The 25,711-nt window shown below is 44.9% G+C and overlaps 1 protein-coding gene across 8 annotated transcripts in view; it reads right to left on the bottom strand.

The window, feature by feature from the left end:
* The window catches only part of RIPOR2 (RHO family interacting cell polarization regulator 2), a 211,583-nt gene that overhangs the window by 1,994 nt on the left and 183,878 nt on the right, over window positions 1–25,711 (bottom strand). For 4 of the 8 annotated variants that reach the window (XM_027524189.1, XM_027524190.1, XM_027524192.1 and 1 more), the window contains 11 exons: window positions 24,079–24,208; window positions 23,202–23,348; window positions 19,442–20,125; window positions 15,692–15,873; window positions 13,334–13,502; window positions 9,084–9,219; window positions 7,677–7,838; window positions 6,581–6,739; window positions 5,424–5,629; window positions 3,595–3,678; window positions 216–306 (listed from right to left, as the gene is read on the bottom strand). In XM_027524189.1, the coding sequence (XP_027379990.1) occupies window positions 216–306; window positions 3,595–3,678; window positions 5,424–5,629; window positions 6,581–6,739; window positions 7,677–7,838; window positions 9,084–9,219; window positions 13,334–13,502; window positions 15,692–15,873; window positions 19,442–20,125; window positions 23,202–23,348; window positions 24,079–24,208 (2,150 nt within the window). Of the gene's footprint in view, window positions 1–215; window positions 307–3,594; window positions 3,679–5,423; window positions 5,630–6,580; window positions 6,740–7,676; window positions 7,839–9,083; window positions 9,220–13,333; window positions 13,503–15,691; window positions 15,874–15,958; window positions 16,993–19,441; window positions 20,126–23,201; window positions 23,349–24,078; window positions 24,209–25,711 lie in introns of those variants that run through there. The other 4 variants (XM_027524193.1, XM_027524194.1, XM_027524195.1 and 1 more) reach the window with 2 other exon arrangements.

The following is a 25,711-nucleotide window of genomic DNA, read 5'->3' as shown; positions in this document are numbered from 1 at the left end:
TTTATTCATCACTCAGAATAATAAATTAATACCAGTTGGTATTAAATGATCAGTCCCTCATACTGTGTGTGTGTGTGTGTGTGTGTGTGTAAGTGGTTGAGCAGATAGCCTATAGGAGAAAACCTGCTCAAACAAGGCACATGAAACTTCTTACCATTACCTTTGTGTCAGAAATAAGCAATCGTGTTACAAAAAAACAAAAGCAAAAAGCTCACCAAGAGATAAGAGAGTTTCTGAGGCCACATTTCTGATTTCTTCAGTATCAGACTGACACAATGTCACGAGCATTTTAATGCTTTCAGTAGCCTACAAGGAGAAAAGAGTTAAAACAGTGTTCTGACACTTAGGTGTGGGACTATATGAGACTTAGCATTTTCACAGCTGGTGGGGACTTAAAAAACCACCCAGGTCTTCCCAAACCCAGCTGAGTATCAGGATCACTCTGGGAGCTCTTATAAAAGTACAGATTCCTGATGCTACTCGGACACATCAGATTAGAACCTCCTGGATGGAGCTCAGGATGTGCGTTTGTGGGAACGCTGATGACCAGGGAAGCTCCTCATTTCACAGCGGACTACAGGCCGAGAGAAGGAAATGACCAGTCCGCTTTTCCAGAATAGAATCCACTTCGCCTACTTCTTTTTGCTGTATCTCATTCCTTCCAAAACTGTTCTAATTTAAGAATTCCTAATTTTAGTTTATATATTAAAATAGAGACAAGTAAAGGTCAAGGATGGGAATTCGTCTATTTGTTTCTTCCACAAACATTTACTGAGCACTCTGTGAACCAGGCGGTTCACAGGGCCTGGGAGACTCAGCCATGAACATGACATGGTCCTGACCCTTAAGAATTTACAGTCCGGTGGAAAAACAGATGGTGAAATAAGTTAACTAATTATTATGATGGGTGACAGGCTGAGTCAGGGTGCTGGGGCTAAATGTGACTGGGAGATGCAGAGTGGTCTGATCAGGGAAGTCTTCCTGGAGGAAGTGTGGCTTAGAGGAGTTGGTCAAGTTTGGGCATGTGGTAAAGATGTGTGTGTGTGTGTGTGTGTGTGTCTGTGTACGTAGTGTTTGGGGGTGTGGAGAAGGAAATACAGGGCCCAAATCAAGGGGAGGCTTATAAGCCATATTAACAGTTTCGGATATCATTCTAAGATCATGGAAAGTCATGTAAGAGGTTTAAATAGGACTTGTTTTTTAATTCTGAGCTTTCTAACTACAGAGGAGAGGATGAACTACAGGGAGGCAGAGAAACTGGTGGGAACGTGGCTGGAACATGTGAATAGAATGCAGATGAAGAAGGGACAGATTCCCACTACCAAGGAAGTGGGATGTGCAGGATGAGGAGGCTGGCTGGAGGTGGAGGCTGAGGGCAAGGGCAGGTCACTGATGGCTCCTAGGTTTCTGGCCTGAGCTCCTGCGAAGAAGTTGAACAATCCACTCATACACCAGAGACAAGAAGTAGGGGTGAGATGGGTGGAGTCTGAGACTTCCTAGGGAAGATACCTCAGAGCAAGCTGGATCAAAGATGGAAGGGATGACATGGACTGGAAACATGCGGAGTTGTTAGCATAGGCATGACCATGGCAGGGAGGACACACGGAAAGAGAAGAGAGCCCACCAGAGTGCCCATGAGCGCCGGTGTTGAAGGCCATAGATAAGAGAGGGCCTGCTGTGAATAAGGAGAAGGCAGTGGCACCCCACTCCAGTACCCTTGCCTGGAAAATCCCATGGACGGAGAAGCCTGGCAGGCTGCAGTCCATGGGGTCGCTAAGAGTCGGACACAACTGAGCGACTTCACTTTCACTTTTCACTTTCATGCACTGGAGAAGGAAATGGCAACCCACTCCAGTGTTCTTGCCTGGAGAATCCCAGGGACGGGGGAGTCTGGTGGGCTGCCGTCTATGGGGTCGCACAGAGTCGGACACGACTGAAGCGCCTTAGCAGCAGCAGCAGCAGCTATGAATAAAATGCTCTTCCAGTGATTTTGAAGAGTTGATAACAAATAACACATTATATGGTTTTCTTTCTTGGCAGAAAGTGAGGCTTATGGAGTGGCCCTGGTGGTGCTGGGCACCGGAAGACAACAGACAGAAGCAAGCACGGGTGTTTCTTTGGGTTCGTGTGGCCCAGTGAGATAGATGGGGGAACTACAACTGCATTTGAGAACCCTGACTTCTCAAGCTTGTTTCCAGTATGGTACTAAGAAAGAAATATGTCGGATGTCTGTTTGCTGCCATTCATTTAAAAAAATATTTTTTTTCTCTTGACACGTTAACGAGAGTTGACTGGTTGGGTCTGTGCTGTGTTTTTACATCATGCTATTTGGAGCCCCTCTCAAGAGCTGAGGGGCTGGGGGTGGTTTAGAAAGAGGTCTTTGCTTTAGGAGGAAAGAGTGATGCTGCTAAGTCGCTTCAGTCGCGTCCGACTCTGTGCGACCCCAGAGACGGCAGCCCGTCAGGCTCCCCCGTCCCTGGGATTCTCCAGGCAAGAACACTGGAGTGGGTTGCCATTGCCGTCTTCAGTGCATGAAAGTGAAAAGTGAAAGTGAAGTCGCTCAGTCGTGTCTGACTCTTAGCGACCCCATGGACTTCAGCCCACCAGGCTCCTCCGTCCACGGGATTAAAGTAGTGGGGAGGATTGCTGCTCCCAGACAGTGGACACGCTGGAGTTTAAAACTGTAGCTTTTAAACCTTCACAGCATGCAAATCCACAAAAACTGGTGCCGATCAGGTATCCTTCTGTCTTACTTTACATTAACTCTGTGTCGCAGCCATCATCACTGACCTGTCACTAACAGGACAGCACCCAAACGCACAGCAACCACTGTGGGCCTGGCCACCTCAAGGTAATTTTTTGACCCAGTAACAAGGAAGGCAAATTTTCCCAGAAGTGTTTTTCTTCACAGGTCATTAACTTTTTCCTTTGAGGTGTTAATCCCTTTCTTCACGTCCCATTAGGTCTGCAGGTCCCCGCACACATCCAAAATTTTAGCAGACCTTAAGGTGTGGCCTTTTCATTCTGTTCTCAAGGATGATTAATCTTATATTTTGTGATTAAGGTCAGTCAGACATTAAATCTTGACTACTAAAAGGCAAGATCCTTAAAACACTGGCAATTCTCAGCCCTGTGATACAATGAAGATGGACGAGCTGCTTAGTAAAAGTGTTGCCAGGGAAGTATTTGAAAGTTTATTGGCACATTGGATTTTAGTACTTTTTTGCCAATTTTATTTATCTCTGCCATATTTCTGTACACAAGAAAAATTGATGAAATCAGCATGTCATCTCTTTTTTGGCATGAGAGACACTTCTCTAATAGTGGTCCTGAGGCAAATTGATTCCTGTGAGCTACTGAAAAAGGGAATTGTTTTCCAAAAAGCATTGACTTGAACAAAACCAAGTCACATTTAGGTACTATTTGAAGACAAAAAGGACTTCCCAACTAATATACAGGGTAAAGGAGAGGAGAAAGGCTGCTAAAGCAGGTACTTCCAAATATGGAAAGAAAGCTGTCTATGCACCTGGCTTAGTGTCAAAGCCAAAGTCAGCTCAAAGCTGACCTGCCAGGGGCTCCAAGGCTGGGCCTTACCTTCAGGCTTTTCAGGGCCAGGCAAGCTGCCTTCTGGAGCCGGAAGTCAGTCTTTGTTAGGGCTTCACAGTAGTAGAGCAGGGCCTGAAAGAGAAGGAAGGACGCATGAAGACATTTTGATTTGTTTGTACTTTCAGGCTTCCCTAGGGGCTCAGTTGGTAAAGAATCTGCTTGCAATGCAGGAGACCCAGGTTCAATCCCTGGGTTGGGAAGATCTCCTGGAGAAAGGAATGGCAACCCACTCCAGTATTCTTGCCTGGAGAATTCCATGGACAAAGGAGCCAGGCTGCCTACAGTTCATGGGATCGCAAAGAGTCAGACATGACCGTGTGACTAACTTTCACTTTTTTTTTTCAGACGTATGTATCATTTTTACTCCTTGAGATAAGCTACAGGTAAAATGAGACATTTTGCACTACCCTCAGAGGGGGAAAAAAAATCCATTAAAATTCACATTGATTAAAAGAGCTTGATCTTTTTATCCAGTTCATTCATACCTTCTATTCTATGACTGGCATTGCAAAATACATGGTCTCTTATGTCTTGCTCTTTCAGTGTGGGTGAGGGTATTTGGCCCACAGAAGAGCATTTTGAGCAAACTCTCCTAAAAGACTGGAACTTTGTAGGAAAGAACAATATGAAGTGCATGTTCTCGGGCCAAAATGTATTAGAATGGAATATCTTCCCAGGAGTACATCCCACCACACACTAACTTAGATAATTAGATAATGCCTTAGAAAGTTTCAGCAAACTCTTCTCCGAGTTCAACAGCAGACCCATCTCAAGGACAAGAAGGGCCGACTTTTATTTTCTTTAACTGATCTGAAAGTCGATGAGATGTGGGTTTTAGGATGACTGTTCAGGTTGCAAAGGGCTCTCAGGTTGTAAAGGGCCTGCTTGTACTAGGCCCCAAAGTACTTGAACTGCATATGCTTATTACACTTGGATGACTGTTGAATTGAAGCCGAGAGAGGTAAACTGTCTCCTCCCTAGCAACAGGAGGGATGGCTTTTAAAGTAAAAAGTATTCTAGCACTTTGACCCAATAGTTTGATGACATAACTGCAAACTATTCATAAAACATGTGTGTGTGTGAACACACATATGTATGTTCATCATAATATTTTTCAGAGTTGGAAACTACACAAATGCTCATCAATATGCAATACAAAAATAACAGGTTATTTATATACTGAGATGCCACTGAAGTATAAATAGAATAAAGTAGATCAATATGTCCTGACATGGAAAGAAAATAACCATGATACATTACATTTAAAAAATCATTTGTGAAATAAGATAGTGTGATCTCATTTAAGAAAAAATAATTATATATGTTAGCATATACATAGAAAAGATCTGAAGGAATGTACACTAAGTGATGAATAGTTTTCTCTGGGACTTACAGGACCTTAACTATTTTCAGTATATTTTTATAGTTTAAATAATTTTACAGAGTGTATATCAGTAATAAGAGGAAAAGGGACTTCCCTGGTGGTCCAATGGTTAAGAATCTGCCTTCCAATGCAGGGATGTTGGTTCAATCCCTGCTTGGGGAACTAAGATCCCACATGCAGCAGGGCAACCAGAGAAGCCCCTGAGCTGCAACGATCGAGCCTGAGAGCTCTCAGAGCCAGTACTCCACAACTAAAGGAGTCCGCTGCACTGCAACTAGAGAAGGCCCATGTGCCACACAGCTTTTCTTTTTTAATTTTAAAAAACAGGAGAAAGAAAATTATTTTTACAAAGGAAGAGATGACACAATATTAACAGTAAATGGCATAAACTTAAACAAGCTTCTGCCTCGCCGTCCATCATTTCATGCCCTACCTTTTCCCTGAAATGCTCGCTTCTGGAGGCGGCTGTCAAGTAAAGCGTCACCGCCTCACTAGCTCCACTGTCCTCCCCAGTCAGGAGCAGAGCCAGCGTCCTGAGTACTTCCTCCTGCGGGGCTGGGAAGCTGCCGGGGGCAAGGTCACTCATGGCCTGGAGCAGTTTCTCGTCTCTCAGTGACTGCAGAGTCTGAACCACCGAAACTGGAGAGAGAGAAGAAAACAGAAGTCACTTTCTGTTGGTAAAGTAGCATGCTTATTACAGATACAAGTAAGGTTCAGGGATGTACTTAATAAAAGACCCAAGAATATATGAAAAATTAGCATATGAGAAAGGCGATGTTTCTGATTAGTGATGGTGGAGGAAGATTTTCTTCCTGTGATGGCAATTACCGTGCTGAACATGGTGTCTCGGGGTTTAAGGACCGAGCCCGAACCCAGGTCAGGGTCAGAAGCATTTCCGCCACTAGCACTGCGCCAACCTACCTACTCCCAAGAACACACCTGGTTCCTCTCGCCTCACCCTCCTGCCGCCCATTGTCAAGCGTGGGTGGAGAAACAGCACAAACTTGGGAACCAGAAACCAGCCCCTCACAGCCTGGCTCCACTCCTGGAGAGGCTTTCACTCAGGGCAGAAGCTGGTTCTCTTCCTCATAATTGGAGTGCCCCACGAGAAGGCAATGGCAAGTTTCACTGCTCCTCCCTGTGTTGCTGTGTTTTCTTCAATCCCTGAAGATGAAGCCTTAGATTTGTTTTTTCGTCTCTCCCTCCTTTCCGTTCCCAATGTGTCACCCCATTGGCTTCTTTGGAACCTCACTTCTGCTTAGTATTATGAAAGCGCCACCAAAAAGGCACTATAAAATAACATTGCCTGTAGGCTCAATCCTACAAATGGCAAATACATTAATGATAGACAAAAACTTCAGCAGGGTCTTCAGTCATTTATCAGCTTCCTGTTAATGGTACACCCCTGTTGAGCGAAAAGGGTATGCTCAGCAAACCCCTGTTTCATTGTCAAAGGGCTCACTCATGTTAAAAACGTCCAGGAGCCGTCTAAAACACAAATCTTAGCCCAGCTGTTGAAAACTATGATTGAAGAGACCAAAATTATCCCAGATTGAGCCCCCCACAGTGTGAGCAAAGAACACGTCCTACCTTGCTTGGCCAGCTGGTTCAGGTAACTCTCCAAGTCACTCACGCCGTGGCTCGTAAAGTAACTGTAATACTGGAAAACAGTGATGACTTCGGAGGACAGGCTGGCGGGAAGCAGGGGCTCAGCTCGGTCCAGGATTTGGGACACCAGGGTGTGAAACACTATTTGGAAGGGGAAGATACGAAGCAGTTTTTAAGAAACACAATCAATCATTCATTCATCCCTCATTCGTCTTTCTATTGAGGTACACGAAGGAGTGAAGTCTGTAAAGGGAGTTCAGTGTACAGCATATCTATATACCCATGTAACTATCATTTGGATCAAGAGATCACTGGGATGCCATTACGTTCTCCTGTGCCCCCTCCCAGTATGCTCCAACCATAGGGACTCAAACTTCTAACAACTACCAATAATAGTCAAACTTCTATCAGTACATTGGCTTTGTCTGTTTTTGAACTTCATATAAATAAAACTATATAGTATGTACTTTTTGAATCTAGCTCCTTTTGTTCAAAAATTACGTGAGGTTCATCCAAATTATTGCTTGCAGCAGTAAATTTAGCCTTTTTGAAAACTGCTGTGTAATATTACCATTTATTCCTTCTCCTGTTGATGGGCATTTGAATTGTTTCCATTTTTGGTTCCTGTGAATAAGGCTGCTTTGAACCTTCTTATACATGTCCTCTTAAAAAATGAGGATAAGCTCGTATTTCTTTTGACATATTTAGGAGTGGAATTGCTGGATCATAGGATAGGAGTATACATATTCAGTTTCTATACAAACTGTCGAGCAGTTTTTCCCAAGTGGTTATACCATTTGACACTCCTGTATTGGTGACTTTTTAATGAGAAAAGGATACATTCGTCAATAGTAGTACAGACATACGGTCCTTTTCAAAGTCACTGCTGATATTTGGAACGAAAACATGTTCCCTGTCTTTCCTTTCTTTGCTTTTTCTGAGTAGATGATGTTTTCTCTGGAGGGGAAGCCTCTCTTCTGGGCTAGCTGCGGCGGGGAGTCTTGAGGGGACTGCACCAGCGCTTAGTACTTTCAACCCAAAAGACGGAAATATTTCTCTCATTCCTGTTGCCCTGTACCTGGGTCTGCAAGCCCGGGGTAGTCTCTGTTGACGGTTCTGGCAAAGCTGGCCTCTAGCTGCTTAATCACTCTGTCCGCAGAGCTGTGGTAGACCCCAATCGGGGTGCAGCATTTGGTCCAGAAGGACAGCAAAGACAGCTTTTTGTGAAATTCCGGTATGGCTGGAATAGAAGAGCAACCCCCCATCCCACGACTCAGTGAAACAGATGCAGATGCAGAGATGGACCTGGGTGGGGTGGGGCAGGCATCACCATGGGCCTTTCTTTTTTTTTTTAAGACCAGTTTTTAATCAGAACTACAGGATTCTCCTGTTGTTGGCAGGTGGTCCTGAGGGCAAAGAAGTGGAGATGAGGAGCTCATCCAGCCTGGGCACTAAAGAAAATGCGGCAAAAGCCAACTGTTTGCTTTCCGTGATAGAAAACAGCAGGCCTACCCTTGGGAGAAAGTCTAATCCCCTCATCTCCTGTAACTTAGCAAATAAAATTGTACAGGATCCGAGAATCAAACCCCGGGAGATTTTCTGCAGCGGGGGGACAGAGCAGAGGGTGACTGAGAGAGTTTTTCACCCTTCCCAGCTGGCTCTCCGAGTGAAATGATTGAAGAGCCATGTGCCACAGTCAGCATTTCACTCGAGGCTCTGATCAAGCCGAGGGGCTGGAGGAGGAGCAGACAGGAGCCTGAATGTCCTGCCACTTTTCACATCTCTCAGAGACCTGTCAAGGTCACCTGCTCCTGGGAGGACCAGAAGCAGGAGGCAGAAACGTATAGAAAGAACCTACAGGGAATTTCAAGCTTAGTTGGAGATAATCCAGAAGATCCTGGTTTCCCACTCTTTCCACTATCTGACGGGGAAAAAAAGACACAAATCCTTGTCTCTAGGAACTAGTCCTGTAGCCAGACCACACAAGTTCAAAGGCATCTCTCCTGTGTCAAGTTTTCTATTTAAAACCCTGAACCAGGGATTCTCTTGAAGGCCTTTGACTCCTCGTATTTCTGCCTTTCACAGTAGGTTTGGGAGCATCTTGCCTTTGACCATCAACCGCTATGGGGGTTGTCTCGGCCAGCTCCACTGCACAGGGGCAATCCTGATCACCTGTCCCCAGGGGGAGCCACACCAGCAGAGGAGGAGGGGTTCTGCCTATACACTAGAGTCTGCCTCCTGGAGGTGGAGGCCCCCTAGAAAAAGCTAGGCATCTGCTGCTTTGACTCCAAAAGCTGAAGCATGATGTTAATTATGACACACTCATGTGGCAACCTTCCTGTACTCTACAGCCCAAGAGTGCTTCTCTGCCATCCTAACAAAGCCATGAATAGATGCAGGTGGGGACTGGGGCGGGGTGGGGCGGGTGGAAGGCTCGTGGTGCTACTGTTTGTAAGAACCTGGTGGTGTCACTGCAGGGGCTCACCTTCAGTGACAGAACTGATGTTTCCAATGTTCTCATCGCTGACGGCCGAGAGCTTCTCCATCACCTGGATTTGTCTGGAAAGCTTCTCTAAGAGGTTGCTGGCCACAAATGGGGTTTTGCTTGAAAGAACAATTTGCTGATAAAACAAACAAAACCACTGGGTCAATTACTATTGTCAGTAGAGCTCAGCCTCATCCTTCTGAATGAAGAGGGGATTTTAAACTCATACACCTTTCTGTTCCAGTATAGTCTTCCTTATTCCAGGCCGGTTACAACACCTGATGAAATCAGACATGTTTTTGTTGCTTTCAACTTTTCTCATGCCTGGGCAAATTCTAGAGTTTTCTCAGTAGTAGGGCTGCAAGGTTATTATAAAGTTGCCTTTCTGTACGTACTGTCAATCCATAAAACCTCTTTGAAACTTGAAGAGCATATTTGGTTGCCATTGGTGTGGAAGCAGAAAAAAGGTTTGTTTTACAAGTGCAGTTATTTTTCATGGCCTGGATTCATATCATTGTTTTCAAGCTGAAAATTAAGAGCATGTTGTATAATAATCATAATTACAACAAAAGTTTATCTCATTAATGAGTGCTTCCTACATACCAGGCATTGGTCTGGGCCTTATACATGAATTAGCTCATGTTATTTTGCACAACAACCCAGCTGAGGCTACCCAGAAGTGGGTACTTTTGATTTTCCAGTTAACTGATGAGGAAACTGAGGTAGAGAGAGGTTAAGCAACCTGTCCAAGAGCACATTAATGGCAAGTGATTTCATTTGTGTGCAGGTCATGAGAAGAAAGAGGGACCTGAGAGGAGAAAGGACAGAAATCAGTCACTGTCTGAAGGTTCTAGTCCTTTCTATGTCTCTGTCCCCTTCACTTGGCAGGCATGGCTGCAGGATGCAGACCTGTACCATCATCCTGTATGGTCTCAATCATTTGGGCTCTAAAGCAAAATGAATTTTTCAAATTCAGAAGTCAAGCCATTATATACAAATGCCTTTCATGTAAAAAAAAATTGAGTAGAAAAGAACTGCTCTTTTTAAACATAATTATAGCTACTATAATTCTTAAGGAGGATTTCCCTGCTGGCTCAGATGGTTAAAGTGTCTGTCTACCATGCGGGAGACCCGGGGTCGATCCCTGGGTTGGGAAGATACCTTGGAGAAGGAAATGGCAATCCACTCCAGTACTATTGCCTGGAAAATCCCATGGACAGAGGAGCCTGGTAGGCTATAGTCCATGGGGTTGCAAAGAGTCAGACACGACTGAGTGACTTCACATTAATTCTTATGGAACACCCATTTTTATCTCTGCAATTATATACCAAGTGAATAAGCAAGCTTACTGATTCAGGTTGTTGTCGTTCAGCTGCTCAGCCATGTCCGACTCTGCAACCCCGTGGACTGCAGCACACCAGGCTTCCCTGGCTTTCACCATCTCCCAGAGCTTGCTCAAACGCATGTCCTTTGAATCAGTGATGCCATCCAAGCATCTTGTGAATTAGAAATCAGGTTTCTACCTTGATTTCTACTTTATTCTACATCTCCTTTATTCCTCACCTTTATGTCTATCTCTTTTGTTTTTCTTTTCTCTTTTTAAAGATCTAATTGGCTTTATTAAACGATTCATGAGTTGGGCAGTGTCCCATGTACCAGGTAGTAACGGTCTGGGTGGGACCACCCCCTCTTGTTTTTTCTAGTATTGCTGTTCCCCACAGAAGAGTTGAATTTGTTACAGCCATGGCCTTACTGTAGAGAGAAACACTGCACTGACTCTTGCACGCCAATTAGTCTTTGAGCGAACACATACATCCCTTCATGGAACAGAATTCTCCCATGTCTCACGAAGTAATGGCTTTACATCTGAAAGGTGAATAGGGAGTTTGCTCAGCAGAGTCTCGGGCTCACCAAGGACAAAGGGCTGTGAACACCATCTCATTCCAATGCTTGGTGAACAGAGAATAGCTGTAAGTCAACAACAATCCTTGTTCATTTTGGTCAGAAAAAATGTGCACCGTCTGCCAGACTGGCTGTCAGTACCTGGCTTGTAAATTAAACACTCAACAAAAGAGATCCACTGGGGTACTGGCCAACCTAGTGCAAGAGTCATAACGGCCTACCAGCTTCCCACAGCATGTGAGTGTCTGAGGCGGCTTTGAGGCTCTCTATTCATGGAGAAGCAGATTCTTCTACATCTCATCATGAGTGTGTTATTGAAAAAGCAATGTTAACCCATTCCCAGCCTCCCTGGGTCCTTCCTCCCCACCCTGCATCAGGCTTCCAATTGAACACACGCTCTTAAAAGCATGATTTCTCCTCTTTTTGTGCTCTTCCTGCCTGGCCCAGCCCCTTACAACCATTATACATTTGCTTTCACTTTCTGTTTCTGATTCCCACACACTGAGGCAAGGTGAGAGAAGAACAAGATTGGGAAAAGACCAACCACTGGGAGAGGAGGAAGCATTCATGCAGATGCTTGGGGGAAAGTGCTTTGTTCAACAGCTGAAACCCTTGTTGCAACAAAAGAATGTCAAAATAGTTATTCCACTGCAGACGGTGACTGCAGCCATGAAATTAAAAGACACTTGTTCCTTGGAAGAAAAGCTATGATAAACCTAGACAGCATATTAAACAGCAGAGACATTACTTTGCCGACAAATGTCCATCTAGTCAAAGCTATGGTTTTTCCAGTAGTGGTGTACGGATATGAGAGAGGGATCATGAAAAAGGCTGAGCACCAAAGAACTGATGCTTTTGAATTGTGGTGGTGGAGAGGACCCTACAGAGTCCCTTGGACTGCAAGGAGATTGAACCAGTCAGTCCTAAAGGAAATGAACCCTGAATATTCACTGGAAGAACTAATGCTGAAGCCGAAGCTCTAACACTTTGGCCACCTGATGCGAACAGCCGACTCACTGGAAAAGACCCTGATGCTGGGAAAGACTGAGGGCAAGAAAAGAAGGGGGTGACAGAGGATGAGATGGTTAGATGGCATCACTGATTCAATGGACATGAGTTTGAGCAAACTCTAGGAGAAAGTGAAGTATGGGGAAGCCTGGCATGCTCCATGGGGTAGCAAAGAGTTGGACATGACTGAGTGAACAGCAACAACTGTGCAAAATCTTAAGTGGTAAACCAGCCTGATATGAGAAGAAAAATGAGCCCCAGAGTGTCCCAGAACGAAAATGAACTGGTGAGGATAATGCCTGTAAAATAGTCTTTCTCATTGCTGTTGCTGCTACTGCTGCTAAGTCGCTTCAGTCGTGTCCGACTCTGTGCGACCCCATAGACGTCAGCCCACCAGGCTCCCCCATCCCTGGGATTCTCCAGGCAAGAACACTGGAGTTGGTTGCCATTTCCTTCTCCATTGCATGAAAGTGAAAAGTGAAACTGAAGTTGCTCAGTCGTGTCTGACCCTTAGCGACCCCATGGACTGCAGCCTACCAGGCTCCTCTGTCCATGGGGTTCTCCAGGCAAGAGTACTGGAGTGGGTTGCCATTGCTAATTAGTACTTATTCACAATCTGGGAAACTGTGATTATGTTCTGTAGCATTTTGCCTTTAGCTATCCAAGTGATGGAAAACGAACTAATGTGTTGGGTTTATGTTAACATAAGTTCAGTAATACTGGCTTTCAAAGTCTATTCGTAGATGGCAGAATGCAAATTCCTGTTTTTAAAAAATCATAGGACTTCCCTGGTGGTTCAGTGGTTAATACTCCTCGCTTCCACTGCAGGGGGCATGAGTTCCATCCCCGGTCAGGGAACTAAGATCCCATATGCTGTGAAGTGTGACCAAATAATTAAAATAAAAAAATCACATTACTCTCACCTATTATCAAATAATTTGAAAGTGAGAGCCCACTACATGTCACTTACTACCTGTTAAGGTCTGAAGATCTAGACTTTTTTTTTAATTTCTAAAAATTTATTTTATTTTTTTGGCCATGCTATGTGGCATGTGGGATCTTAGTTCCACGTCCAGGATGGAATTCACGCCCTCTGCAGTGGAAGTGTATAGTCTTAACCAGGACACCCAGGGTTGAAGGAAGATGGCCATGCAATTTAGTTTTTGAGTTCAAATCAAAGCAGATGAGATAGGGCACGTTCAGGGAGGTTTGGCCGTAGATGATTATTCTCACATTCCTGAATTCTCCTTTTCCTGGGAAAACTGAAAAAAAAGGAAGCACACATTCTTGGTGCATCAACAACCTGGGCTCTAAAAACCTGGTTCAGTCGCCAGTCCTACCTGGACGAGCTGGGTGCAGTACTGGAGGTGCCTGATGATGGTGAGGTCCAGGCTTTCATTCCCCGTGGTCAGCGGGAGAGGGCTTCCTGCCACACTAGTCCCAACTCCCGTGTCCTCAGTCAGGGCTTCGCTGAGATGCCCCCTGGCTTCTGGGTGAACCGATCTGTAACTGTTGAAGCAGGAAGGGGAGCGAAACGTTAGCTGTTTCTTTCTGCACGGAGACCACAGGTCAAAACTCAACATGGCTTGTGTCAGGCCCCCACAGCACCCACTGAAAAGTCTTGCATTTCCTACCTCAAAAAATCGAGATACCCTTCAAATACTACTTTATCACTAAGCCTGGTCACCAATTTGCCTAATATTAAAAAGATCCTACAAATAGATTGCTTCCAGAGTTCTCTGTTTGCTTCTCAAGCACAATGAACTATTCATACAGTCGTCTCACCAAGAAGTCTTCTGAAATGTGACCTCATTTGGGGGCATATTTGTGCTCTGTTGATGGGGTGATTTGCCAAATTTCTGGGATAAAACTGTCCTCTGTATTTGTGGTTTCCCAAGAGCAATACCATTAAAATAATCAGTCAAGGCTTTTTCCTGGCCTTGAATCAACTGCCACTTGAAGAAAAAGAGAAAGCAAAGCCACTGGGAAGAAAACATGATGTTCGCAAAAAGGGGCATTTGCATCACTTTGTTCTGCCTTGCAAGCTTTGTGTAAACACTGCTGAAATAGCTAAAGTTGTATCATGATGGGCACTTACATTTAGAGATAAGTGTGTTGCATTTATTATCTAATTTTATTCTTAAAATGAATCTGTGCAGTGGGGAGAGAGGGAGAGAAGAGTCTCATTTCACCCACGGAAGGAATGGCCAGCAGAGAATGTTAACCTCAGCATCCTAGTTCACACAGCTAGGTGATTTTGGGGTTCTAGTTTCATGGGCCCTAGTCTCCATAATTTAAAAAGATCATGCACCAGAGTTTAAAAGCATTGAATGCTTTACTCTGATTCACACTGGGTTTCCAAGAGGAAAACATTCAGCTTGTAGTCAATCCGCATTTAAAACACACACACACACACACACATTTACCCTAAACATCTGATAACACACAGTAAGACTGATCAAATTAGACATCTTTAATAGGAATGTTCTGTAGAATTTACGAAGGCTATGATATTTTTGTTCTTAAAATGCTTATATTAAGAAAAACCTTGATCTATTATGTAATAGCTTCAGCTAACAAGTATACAAGAAGAGGTTTGATTTAAGAAGCATTTCACAAATGCAATTAAGTTAGAAAATCTCAGTGTAGAATGCAGAAAGATAACTTAAACATGACATTCATTTCATAAATCCTCTTTGTTATACTCCCAGTTTGCTCAAGGGATAAATTCTATTTCTCCCTTTTTCTTTTCCTGGTTTCATTTGGGCAGAAGAAACCCTCCAGGAATAACACAACTTCAAAATATTAACACCACTCAGAGAGGTTTGTGAAGGTTGAACAGTCATAGCTTGTTGTAATTTGAAAACCTGTGCATATAACATGTCAAAAGAAAATATGGATGGAAATCCACCTTTTCCTTTGGGAAAATGTTTTTGCATTTTTTTTTTTTCCAGCAAATTGATGGAGCTATGTTCACTGTGCTTACAGAATGGACCCCAGGCTCTAGCTCTAAGCATGTGGTTTGGTACAACAAAGCCCAGGAAGAAAGTGATAATATTTCATCTTTATCCTCCCTTCCCACTGCCCTGATTCATCTCCATCCTAGAGAAGGCCACATTCTCCACCCAGAGGCCTGTAGATCCACTGGCAGATATCAGTTATTAGTCATCCCTTTCTACATTCTAAGGAAAATATGTGCAGTGGGTTTTAAGCCTGGCTTTAACACAGGCACTGATGAGCTTAATCAACTGCAAAGATCCAATAGCCAAAAGGAATAGACAGATAAGGGATTGGAAAAGCAAGGTCTAACAAAATGAAGACATTAGGAATAAGATGCAAATCAAGGAGAACCAGGTCAAGACTGACCATCCAGTAAGATGGTCAGTCTCCAGAAACATAGTATGTGGAGTTAATTTGAAATTCATTACACTGGGCCCAAGCTGTACACACTGAAACCTACAAGATGGATATGTACACATCCATACTTAATAAGTGTACACATAGTTGTACAAAAAAGAAAATTTATAAAAAAGAAAATTTCATTTTATACAGGACAGTGAAAAGGATCTGTAAACCAATTCAGATAGAGAGTTTTATCTTCCTGAAGATGTGTATCAGGTCCTATCTGGTAGCAATAAAGAACTGCTGTACCAGCAATAACAGTACAAATAGAAGCAGATGCTGACTTCAAGACTTACCTATTTTTCTCAGTCTCAGTGTCTGAAAATACTGAGTCAGCACCTCCTCCAACATTACAAACCTCATCACCATCCTCCTCCTCGTCAAAATCAGAGGTGTTCAGGAAATCAAAGCTTTCTAAAGCACTTTCAACAGTAAGACTTAAACTGGAAGACCTGCTTCGGCTTACTGCTGGCTTGCACTGCAAAGGCAGAAGGTACCAAGGAGAATATCAACATATTCGGAAGGAGAAACACAACCAAGACACCCAATGGGAGATGCGACACTTTCTTTTTTTTCAAGCTTTTATTTTTATTTTTTTGTTGGCATTAAAAAAATTCATTAAAAAATCTTCTTCTAAAAAAGTACAACCGTGGATAAAGTGACACAGTATTTGGGATTTGTTCCAAAACAATCCAGAGGGAAGGAAGCAAGTAGAGGAAGACAAGTTTGGCCACGAATTGAGCATTGTGGAAGTGTGCTGATGGCCACATTGGGATCCATTATTTGATTCTTTCTATTCCTGTTTGAAATATTTATAATCAAAAGTTTTAAAAATATTACAATCAGAAAGTCTTGGGAAACAGAATGGCTATTCTCTCTCTTAATAGTGCTCAACCCCAAATAAAATTCAACTGGCAGCCAAATCTAAAGGGTCAATGCTAACTACTAACCAATCTCTTAACTCCAAGTGGCAACGTAGTCCGTGCCCTGAGACAGGGCGAGCTAACTAGGGCACCTGTCCTAAAGGATTCACAAAACAAATCCCAGAAACAGAAAATTACTCAGATTCACTAATGCACACTCTCTAAGTAGATTTAAATACTAATTTTACATTCACAGCATGTAATTTTCCTTTGAGCATCGAGGAGAAAATAAACGGCACGAGCATGACAAGGAGTAGCCATGCTTCCTTTACAACTTTGTCTTGAAGGAACAACTTCCATCTCTTCCCTGTCTGGGCCCTGGAATTATGTGAGCAAATCCATTCTATGGCCTGGAGAATTCTGTATTTCTGGACATTAAACAGAAACATTACAAACAGGGTAATGCCCATTGCCTTGGGCACAGAGATGGGGAGAAGTTCTTCCAAATAGTCAAAAGGATGTTGGGAGGGATCGAACAGGACAAATCCTGCAAGTAAAAGGAGCTAAATGTCCTCCATCCAGTTAGGTGGCACTCCCTGCTGACTTCGTTACACGGGGTCGGAAGGGCCTGGCAGGAGTCTGAGTCTTTTAAATCAGTTGTTTCATTCGCCCTCAGTGATCTCCGTCCAAGAGGCAGCACCATTTAGTTTCTGATCCTCAAGGTGTTTAGCATCCTAGGAGTGTGAAGGAGGAAAAAAAGAGAATGCTTTGCCAGCAGATGCTTTTATCCTGGCTGGAGACAAAGCCACTTGCCCCAGACCTTGACTCTAATGCCATTTTCCATCTCAGAGAGAGAGGAGGAGCCATTCCCAACTCAGCCCACTTCCAGGGTCTTCTTTCCTAAGCTAGATCGCAGAACCTGATGGTGCACAGTATGGATGTGTTTAAATACGATCAAAAGAAAGAAAGGGGGGAAGTTAAGAATTTTAGGACAGTTTTGGAACAAGATTTTGGAATAAAAATCTTGAAAGAAACTGACAGCCACCAGGTTTTTAGAAGACTAATGGATGACTTGCTCAGTGCTTCCTGGTGGACTGAGCACCCTAGAGGCCTGGAAATGGGGGCTGCCATCACCTCTAGCTTTCTTTGGGGCATTTATTTTAGGTGGATTGTGTCTTGGCTCTTCACATTTAACACCCTTCTGCCCACTAAGCAAAGCTGGTCAACTGTGCAGATAAGAACTTGTTGAAGGGATCAGAGAAGTTTTCACTGGGATATTAGACAAACAGCCTCCATCCAAGAGTCCTGAGCTGATGCTCTGGAGTCACGTTTCATGGGAAGCAGATTCAGAGTGCCCTTCCCTGCTGCTAAGAGGCTATACCTACAGCAGAATCAATCTGTCATGAGCAACAGAGGACGTGGAGAGTCAGAGCCTGAATTCTCCTCTGCCCTGGGCAGACATGCCCTCCAGAGCCAGGTCAGCATGACCGCAACTGTCAGAATAGCCTTGGGAAGGTAGTTCCAGATGCCATGGGGAAGGCCACATTTTCAAACCGTCATATCGAGGGATGCAACAGACTTCTGTGGGCTGACTCTCCGCTTGCCCCTGGCACTGTATTTTCAAGCTAATCTTATAGAACAGGTCCCCAAAGAACTGCTCTTTCAAGAGAAAGGATCCAAGTTCTCTTCTTTATGGCACTAGACGTCAGCGTGGCAAAGCAAAGATACAAGAGCTGGCAGCGGGTTTTAGGACAGAAGTTCCAGTTCTGTCCTCCTGTGCCATGTTTTTAAAAATTTAATCTGTATTAAATTTCATGTACCAAGTGGAGGCAGATACATTCTGGGGTAGCAATAATGACCTCATTATGAGGCTCTCCTGACCAAGAGGAAATCACCTTTCTGAATCCTCTCTTCCCATGTCTATCCTGAGTGGTCTAATTGGGAACGAGAGAGGAAGATACCGATAGTGGAGTCAGGGTCCTCTGGCTTCTAGATTATTTGTGAGTGATTAATCTGGGATTCTATTTCACTGATTTGGGCCAACTGCTGAGAAGGGAATCCTCTAGGAGGTAGTGCCCGGGGCAGGGAGAGATGCCCGTGGTCCTCACATCCTGGCTGCCCAACTCTGTCTTCAACCAGGGAAGGGCCTTCCTGCTTCCTGGAAATTCCAAGAGGGACCCTCTCCAGTACTATCTCAATGAGATATGATGCTCAAAAGGCCACCATTCATTTCACATTTGGGATCTGAATGATGAACTCTGGGGCTGAGGGAGTCTAGATATTCTCTGCCGCTGCTGCTGCTGCTGCTAAGTCGCTTCAGTCGTGTCCGACTCTGTGCAACCCCATATACGGCAGCCCACCAGGCTCCCCTGTCCCTGGGATTCTCTAGGCAAGAACATTGGAGTGGGTTGCCATTTCCTTCTCCAATGCATGAAAGTGAAAAGTGAAAGGGAAGTCTCTCAGTAGTGTCCGACTCTCAGCGACCCCATGGACTGCAGCCTACCAGGCTCCTCCGTCCATGGGATTTTCCAGGCAAGAGTACTGGAGTGGGGTGCCATTGCCTTCTCCGAGATATTCTCTAGAGCTGTTAATTTAACTCCCAGTCATTCTCCTAAAGTTGATCCGTTGTCAGGAAAATAAAAATTAATATATGCTACTAGTATTAAATGGCAACCCACTCCAGTATTCTTGCCTGGGAAATCCCACAGACAGAGGAGCCTGAGGAGTTACAGTCCATGGGGTTGCAAAAACTGTCAAATATGACTTAGCACCTAAATAACAACTAGTATTAAAAAATAAATGCCATTTGGTGGTGGTTTAGGGGCTTCCCTGGTAGTTCAGTCGGTAAAGAATCCGCCTGCGATGCAGGAGACCCAGGTTCGATCCCTGGGTCAGGAAGATCCTCTGAAGAAGGAAATGGCAACCCACTCCAGTTTTCTTGCCTAGAGAATCCCATGGACAGAGGAGCCTGGTACTCTACAGCCCTTGGGGTTACAAAGAGTCAGACACGACTCAGCAACTAAACAACAACTAGTATTAAAAAATCAATGTCATTTACATATTGATTATCTACTGATCCTGTGATAGGGAAGGATAAAAAAAAAAGATAGGCTATTTTAAATAGAATGTTGGCTTAAGAGATTGTCTCGGAAACTAATCCAATTTCCCTGAAAAGGTACTTACTTTTAGAATATCATCCAGGTGCATGACTTCTTGGTTCAGATCCTGAAACTCTTTATACTGCTCTTTGTGTGGTTCTAACGCAAGGAAAAGCCCATTAAAGGCGTCCTCTAGGCTTCCATCCAGGAAAGACCTACAGCCTTCCGACTCTGCACTGATCGAGCCCTCCGAGAGCAGCCTCTCCGTGGCCGCCGGCACCTCTGCCGAGGTGAGCCTCTTGACCAGCTGCTTCGTGATGTTTCCTTCAAAAGTGTCCAGCTCCACGGGCTTGAGTTCAGAGGGCTCTTGCAGAAGGGCCTCTTGCAAAAGGGCCTCTGCAACTCCCTTCTGCAGGAACAGGCGCTCCGGCCTGGCACCGGTGGCCACTGGGCAGCCCTCGGGCTTCCCCAGCCCCTGGGTCTCTCCCTCGGGGTGGGGCCGGGGCTCTGAGCCTTCTCTCGAGGAGCTGCTGCAAGAGGCCGAGCTGGAGTCCTTTAAGCCCTCGTTCTGGGAGGACTGACTGCCTGGGGGCAGCTCTGTGGAGGTGATGGTGATTTCTGGATTTGCAGCGCTCGCGCCAGGGAGAGAGTCGGCTGGGCCGGGGGCAAGGGTGCAGTCCCCGTTGGGCAGGTCGCTGAAGCTGAGGGACAGTGGCATTTTCTCCTCGGCTGCCTTCCCATTTTCAAAAATGTCATCAGGTAGATTTGACTGTAGATAAAAGGCAAATCATTATGATTTTGGAAACAAGGGATGTGTTTGGCCTTGTTCATTTCCAGACAAAATGTAAGACAATTAAAATAAGACCTTTCACGATATTAACATTGTATTTGTTGAGTGTGTGTGTGTGTGTGTGTGTATCTGCAAGCATGGCAAAACAAAACAAGCCTTTAAAAACTCTATTTCCATTGTTGAATCTATGTAAAAGTTCACTGTACTGGTCTCAGGTTTGACATTTTTGAAACGAAAAAGTTGGAGGCAGGGCAACGGTGCTTGTTTCCTAAATCCCAGGATCTCACAATATCTGGCAGCCATAGTTAAGAACGCCACCGGTTCTTTTTTTTTTTTTTTTGGCACTGATCTTAAAGGGCTTTCCAGCATTCATGCTATTTCATTCAAAAGATGTGATGCTTTGTTCTGCTTCATTTCTCATAAATTATTTTTTGAAAATCTCTACCCACAAATCCCAAGCCCTAGAAAATGTTTTATTAATTCAGTAACCATGCCACAAATAATTCAAGGCCAGAAATATGTTTGCAGAGCTTCTATAAAAAGAAAAAGACTGATGAACTAAATAACTGTGTCCCAGCGCTGCAAACCCCAGAGCTCCCAGGGTGTCTGGAAGCCCCGGGTGCTCTGCCGGACAGCCCCAGCTCTGTGATCCGTGAAGCAGAACTCAGAAGACAGAGGTCAGAAATACCCAGGTAACCAAGATAACTCATTTATGCAGGCATTAACAATCTCCAAGTCATCTTTCCTGACACTGTGGTCTGCATGGTGTTGAAGTGCCAAACACTGTTCAGTGGGGAAAGTTTTCTAGTTATTTGAGATCGACTCCTTCAAAATGAATACTTTCTCTTGGATTCCAGATTTGATTGTTTAAATAAATACAAGTACCTAGTTTAATTCATATAAAACAGTGAGGGACTTTCCTGGTGGTGCAGTGGTTAGGACTTTGTGCTTCCACAGCAAGAGGCACAGGTTTGATCCCCAGTGGGGGAACTACGGTCCCACATGCCATGTGGCGCTGACAAAAAATTTAAAAATTTAAAAACAACAACAATTGATCACGACAGTGCTGGGAATACACCCAGGAAACAAAAATATTGCAGCAAGTGAAGTGGGGAACAGATAGAAAGCGGCTCCCTGTTCTCCTCCAGCAGCGTCCCTGGTCCAAACACCTGCAGTTTCAACCCAAACTCTCCACTCTCGTCTGGTTGGAACCTCAGGATGTGTCACTGGGACCCTCAAGTGACCTCTGCAGGCTCACTTTCTTTGTGTCTAAAACGGAGAATGTTTTCCTGGATTAGTGATTACTGAAAAGTGCTCCTCAGAGTCTGGGGGGCGGGGCGGGATGGGGAGGGGGTGGAGGGAGCTGCAGGGACCGTTGGGGGGCTGCCGCTGCTCCCCCTATTACCGCCAGCTCCTTCATTTCAGTTTCCTTCCTCGTCTATCTGTACCCCCCTCTCATCCCCCGCAAACAGGCTTTATGCCTCTAGGGAGATATGAAAGAGGAAGCTTCTGGGGAGAGATGGCAGAAGGCTGAGTCCTGCTCCCGGCACTTCCTCCATAGGGTCCCCTGGGCATCTCACAGAACCCCTGGTCCTCTGAGCTGTCCGGCCCAGCCTCAACTCGCCTTCAGAACACACACTGCCAGCAGCTCTGAGGGAGGCAGAGGCCCTGGCTTAGTAAGGAGTCAGGGGGCCTGGGTGATCTCGATTCTTATTTAAACTCCAAACTCCACTTCAGCCATTTCTCTGCAGCCTCACATTCCCAAGCCCATATTTGCTTGGACTTCAGCAGCAAAGGTCGAGTTAGACTGAGCTGCCTGCCGAAGGGGCTGTACCAGCTGCCAAGGGGCCGAGCCTACAAACAGGCACATGAGGGCTGGCATGTTGTAACTGACGGGTGATGTGGGCGCTGGAGCAAGGGGGCGGCTGCAGCCTGGGAGAGAGACAACCTGGAACTCAGCCCTAGAAGACAGAGAAGAAAGGAAGGAGGGGGAGGAAGTGTGTTCTAGAAGGAACAACAGTCTGCGGGAGATCCTGAGAGGGAGGGTGCATGGGGAGGCGGGGCGTTGGGCAGAGAATGAAGCCTGGAGAGATGGGAGGTGGGCCTGGAGAGCTGGGCCAGAAGGGAACTGGCTGCTCTGAGGAGTCTGTGTTCATCAAGTTCAAAAGGCTATAGGAAGCCATCACATTATTTTTTCTAATCTTGCTCTTGTTTAAATGATGTGACTAAAATCACTGCCAACTCCCCAGCCCTCTGACTCGCACTGTATGAGCATGAATATACACTTGGGGTTGGTAGTTACTCTATCAGCTGGTGTCTGCTTTAAATTTTATTGGAGTTTAGCCTCATCCATTTTACCTGTGTGTTTTTTTTGAATTCATTGAATAAGAGGTTATTATTATTATTATTATTAACCAGAAGACTTTTAACCCTTTCCTCTCTGGACATTCAAAGATTACTTTATATGTCTGTAAAGGGCAGAACATTCCATGGATGTATGTACATATGTGTATGTGTATTCTCTTGCAACATAAAGGGCAACACATATCATGTAGGCAACTTATTACATCTTTGAAAATTAGAGTCTCTTTTACTATGACTGTATAAAACGCACCAAGGCTAAGAACCTCTTTCAATAAAAGAGCTCTAGGAAAACTGGTTTAAATCTTTCTGACTTCCTCAAATGCCAGTTTTTGAAGGCTACAACTGTAAAGATTGATATTAGTGATACATTAGCTTAACTTGTGAACGAGAACCTTCTTTGACTTCATGTGTAACTGTGTTTTTTAAAATGACAATCTTGTTACCATGGATATCTTTGCCACAGTGGAGAAAATTCACAGCACAAAAGTAGAGATCATGGGAAGGGAAGGACAGATGGCCTTTCTCACAAAGGTGCATGCAAGCCCAAACTTCCCACCCTGGGGTCAGAAGACCTGTAACCGTTAGCCAGTGAGCATGAGAGCGAAGATAAAACAAGAGGCATGCCAAAGCATACATGCCACCAGCCCCCAAAGGCAAGCACGTCACACCCCAGCGGGCCACCCACACTCACATAAAACTCTAGCACGGCCTTGGGTCTCAGCCTGAGGGAGGGCAGGTCACTGAAAGAGCGGCTGCGGTGCAGCTTGGCAAAGAAAGAGTCTTGCAAGGCACTCAAGACAGACAGCCTTGGCTTGTCTGGTGAAGGATGCAACCATCTCTTCAGAAGTCAAAGCAAGATGGGGAGTTAGTGGAAAGTAGCAGGTTACTATGTTTCTGTCAGCTCTTAAGCAAGCGTTTCTGATTAAAACAAGGGGCCCTTATTTACATCTACGTCTTTAAAAGGCTGATCTCAGAGAATGGATGGAAAAGCTGACATGCGTTGATCAAAGTAACAGGTAAGTGGGGGTGGGGAGCAGAGCAGGGACAGAGCGGGTTGACCACCTGGGTGCCGGTGGCCACAGGCATCTAGGCATGTGCTTCCCTTAGTCACCCCTGGCTTAGGGTGAACTTGAAGATGACATCACAGTCGGCCCTCCCCTCTGTATGCATCCATGGAAGAGAAATTCCCGAAAGTTCCAAAAAGAAAAACTTCAATTTGCCAATTTGCTGGCAACTATTTACATAGCATTTACACTGTATTCACAACTATTTATGTGTCATTTGCATTACATTAAGTATCACAGGTAATCTAGAGATGATCTATCGTACACGGGAGGATGTGAAGGTTATGTGCAAACACTGCCATTTCATATCAAGGACTGACTGGAGCATCCTCAGATTTTGCTATCAAAGGGGAGTTCCCAGAATGAACCCCCGAGGATACAGAGGGATGACTGCATTAGGAACTATAGAGACTCCCTAACACTGTACGTTAAGCATTTCAGAGGCTGGCTCCAAGCACTGCCTCATGTTCATCATCTGTCTTCCAGAAAGCACACAGGACTTACAAAGAAGGAGTGATCTTTGAAGGTGGGCGTTTCCGGGGTACCCTGGCTGTACATGGACATTCTTCTCTGGAGGGCGGCCACCTTGTTCCCAGCGCCTGAGGATGGGGTCATGTCCTCCACGTCAAACGGACTGCAAAACAACAGGACCCCATGAACATGCTTGTTAAAATCACCCATCATCACCGGACCTCAGGCCAAGGAAGCACCTCATTATACTAACGTAAACTCAGCCAGTGGGAACTGGGCTTGTTGCTTGTTCAGTCACTAAGTCATGTCTGACTCTGTGACCCCTTGGACTGTAGCCGGCGAGGCTCCTCTGTCCAGGCAAGAATACTGGAGTAGGCTGCCTTTCCCTTCTCCAGGAATTATCCCAACCCAGGGATAGAACCCGTGTCTCCTGTGTTGGCAGGCAGATTCTTTACCACTGAGCCACCAGGGAAGCTGGAGAGCTGGGCTGGTTTTGGCCGAATTGGTCTGTTACCAAACAAACCATGATTTAAAAAAAGTGGAGCAGAAAAAGAAGTCTAGACTCACCCAAGGGACCACAGATTATCATCACAGCTTTAAGCAAAATTTATGTGCACACCTGGATACCAGTTAAATCTGCTTCTTCATTCATATTAGAGACATAAACATAAAGAATCTGCCTGTGATGCAGGAGCCACAGGAGATGTGGGTTTGATCTCTAGGTCAGGAAGATCCCCTGGAGGAGGGCACGTCAACCCACTCCAGTATTCTTGCCTGGAGAATCCCAGGGATAGAGGAGCCTGGAAGGTTACAGTCCATAGTGTCCCAAAGAGTTGGACACGAATGAAGTGACTTAGCATAACACAAGATGTTGAAGAAGTCTGTAAAAATTCCTGGAGTTTTGCAAGGACAGATGCTTTAATGATACAGGGGAGTAATAGATTATTGTTTGGTTCTGAAGAAAACACTCCTGTTCGTTTCAGTTCACCCAGCGCCTGCTGCGTGGCTGAGAGGACAACAGTCTGTTCACAATGGTGCCATTAGTCATCCCGCCATGGGCTCATCCAGCAGGAGCTTGCATTTGAGATGTCAGTCGTTACCAATTATGAGGAGAGACGGGCTAGGCAAATCATGTGGACACTGTTTCAGTGACAAGGTTACACGTCTTTGCTGCTTCCATGTCTGACCCTCTGTATCGTAAAGGGGCCCGGACATTAATATTCGACAGGCCCTCATTACTTGGTAACAGGGGTGTAAGATCAACTGTTGTGAGCAGCCAGTGTTTCATAACTTAGCAAGACCTTTCCCATGGGATGACTTCAGAAAACCACTTTTTATCTGGAGGATAATTGCTTTACAATGTTGTGTTGTTTTCGGCCATACAACAACGTGTATCAGCCATAAGTATACATATGGCCCCTCTCTCGAGCCTCCCTGCCACCCCCCAACCCCTCTTAGCAGAAAACCACTTTTAAGTTCCTTACTTTGACAAAAGATTTCTCTTGCCCTTTGGAAATATTCTATTTCAGCATTTAGAGTGTGGAGAGACCAAGGATATCCAAAGCTTTCCAAAGTACTGTATGATGTCTGAGATAAAGAGGGTTAAGCAATTAAGACACCACAGCAAGCATTAGGATCTTTCTGCAGACATACTGTCTCATACTGA

Source organism: Bos indicus x Bos taurus, chromosome 23 (assembly GCF_003369695.1).
Source record: "Bos indicus x Bos taurus breed Angus x Brahman F1 hybrid chromosome 23, Bos_hybrid_MaternalHap_v2.0, whole genome shotgun sequence".
Classification (NCBI taxonomy): domain Eukaryota; kingdom Metazoa; phylum Chordata; class Mammalia; order Artiodactyla; family Bovidae; genus Bos; species Bos indicus x Bos taurus.
The sequence above is the reverse complement of the archived record's forward strand: the minus strand, read 5'-3'. Positions and strand labels throughout refer to the sequence as shown.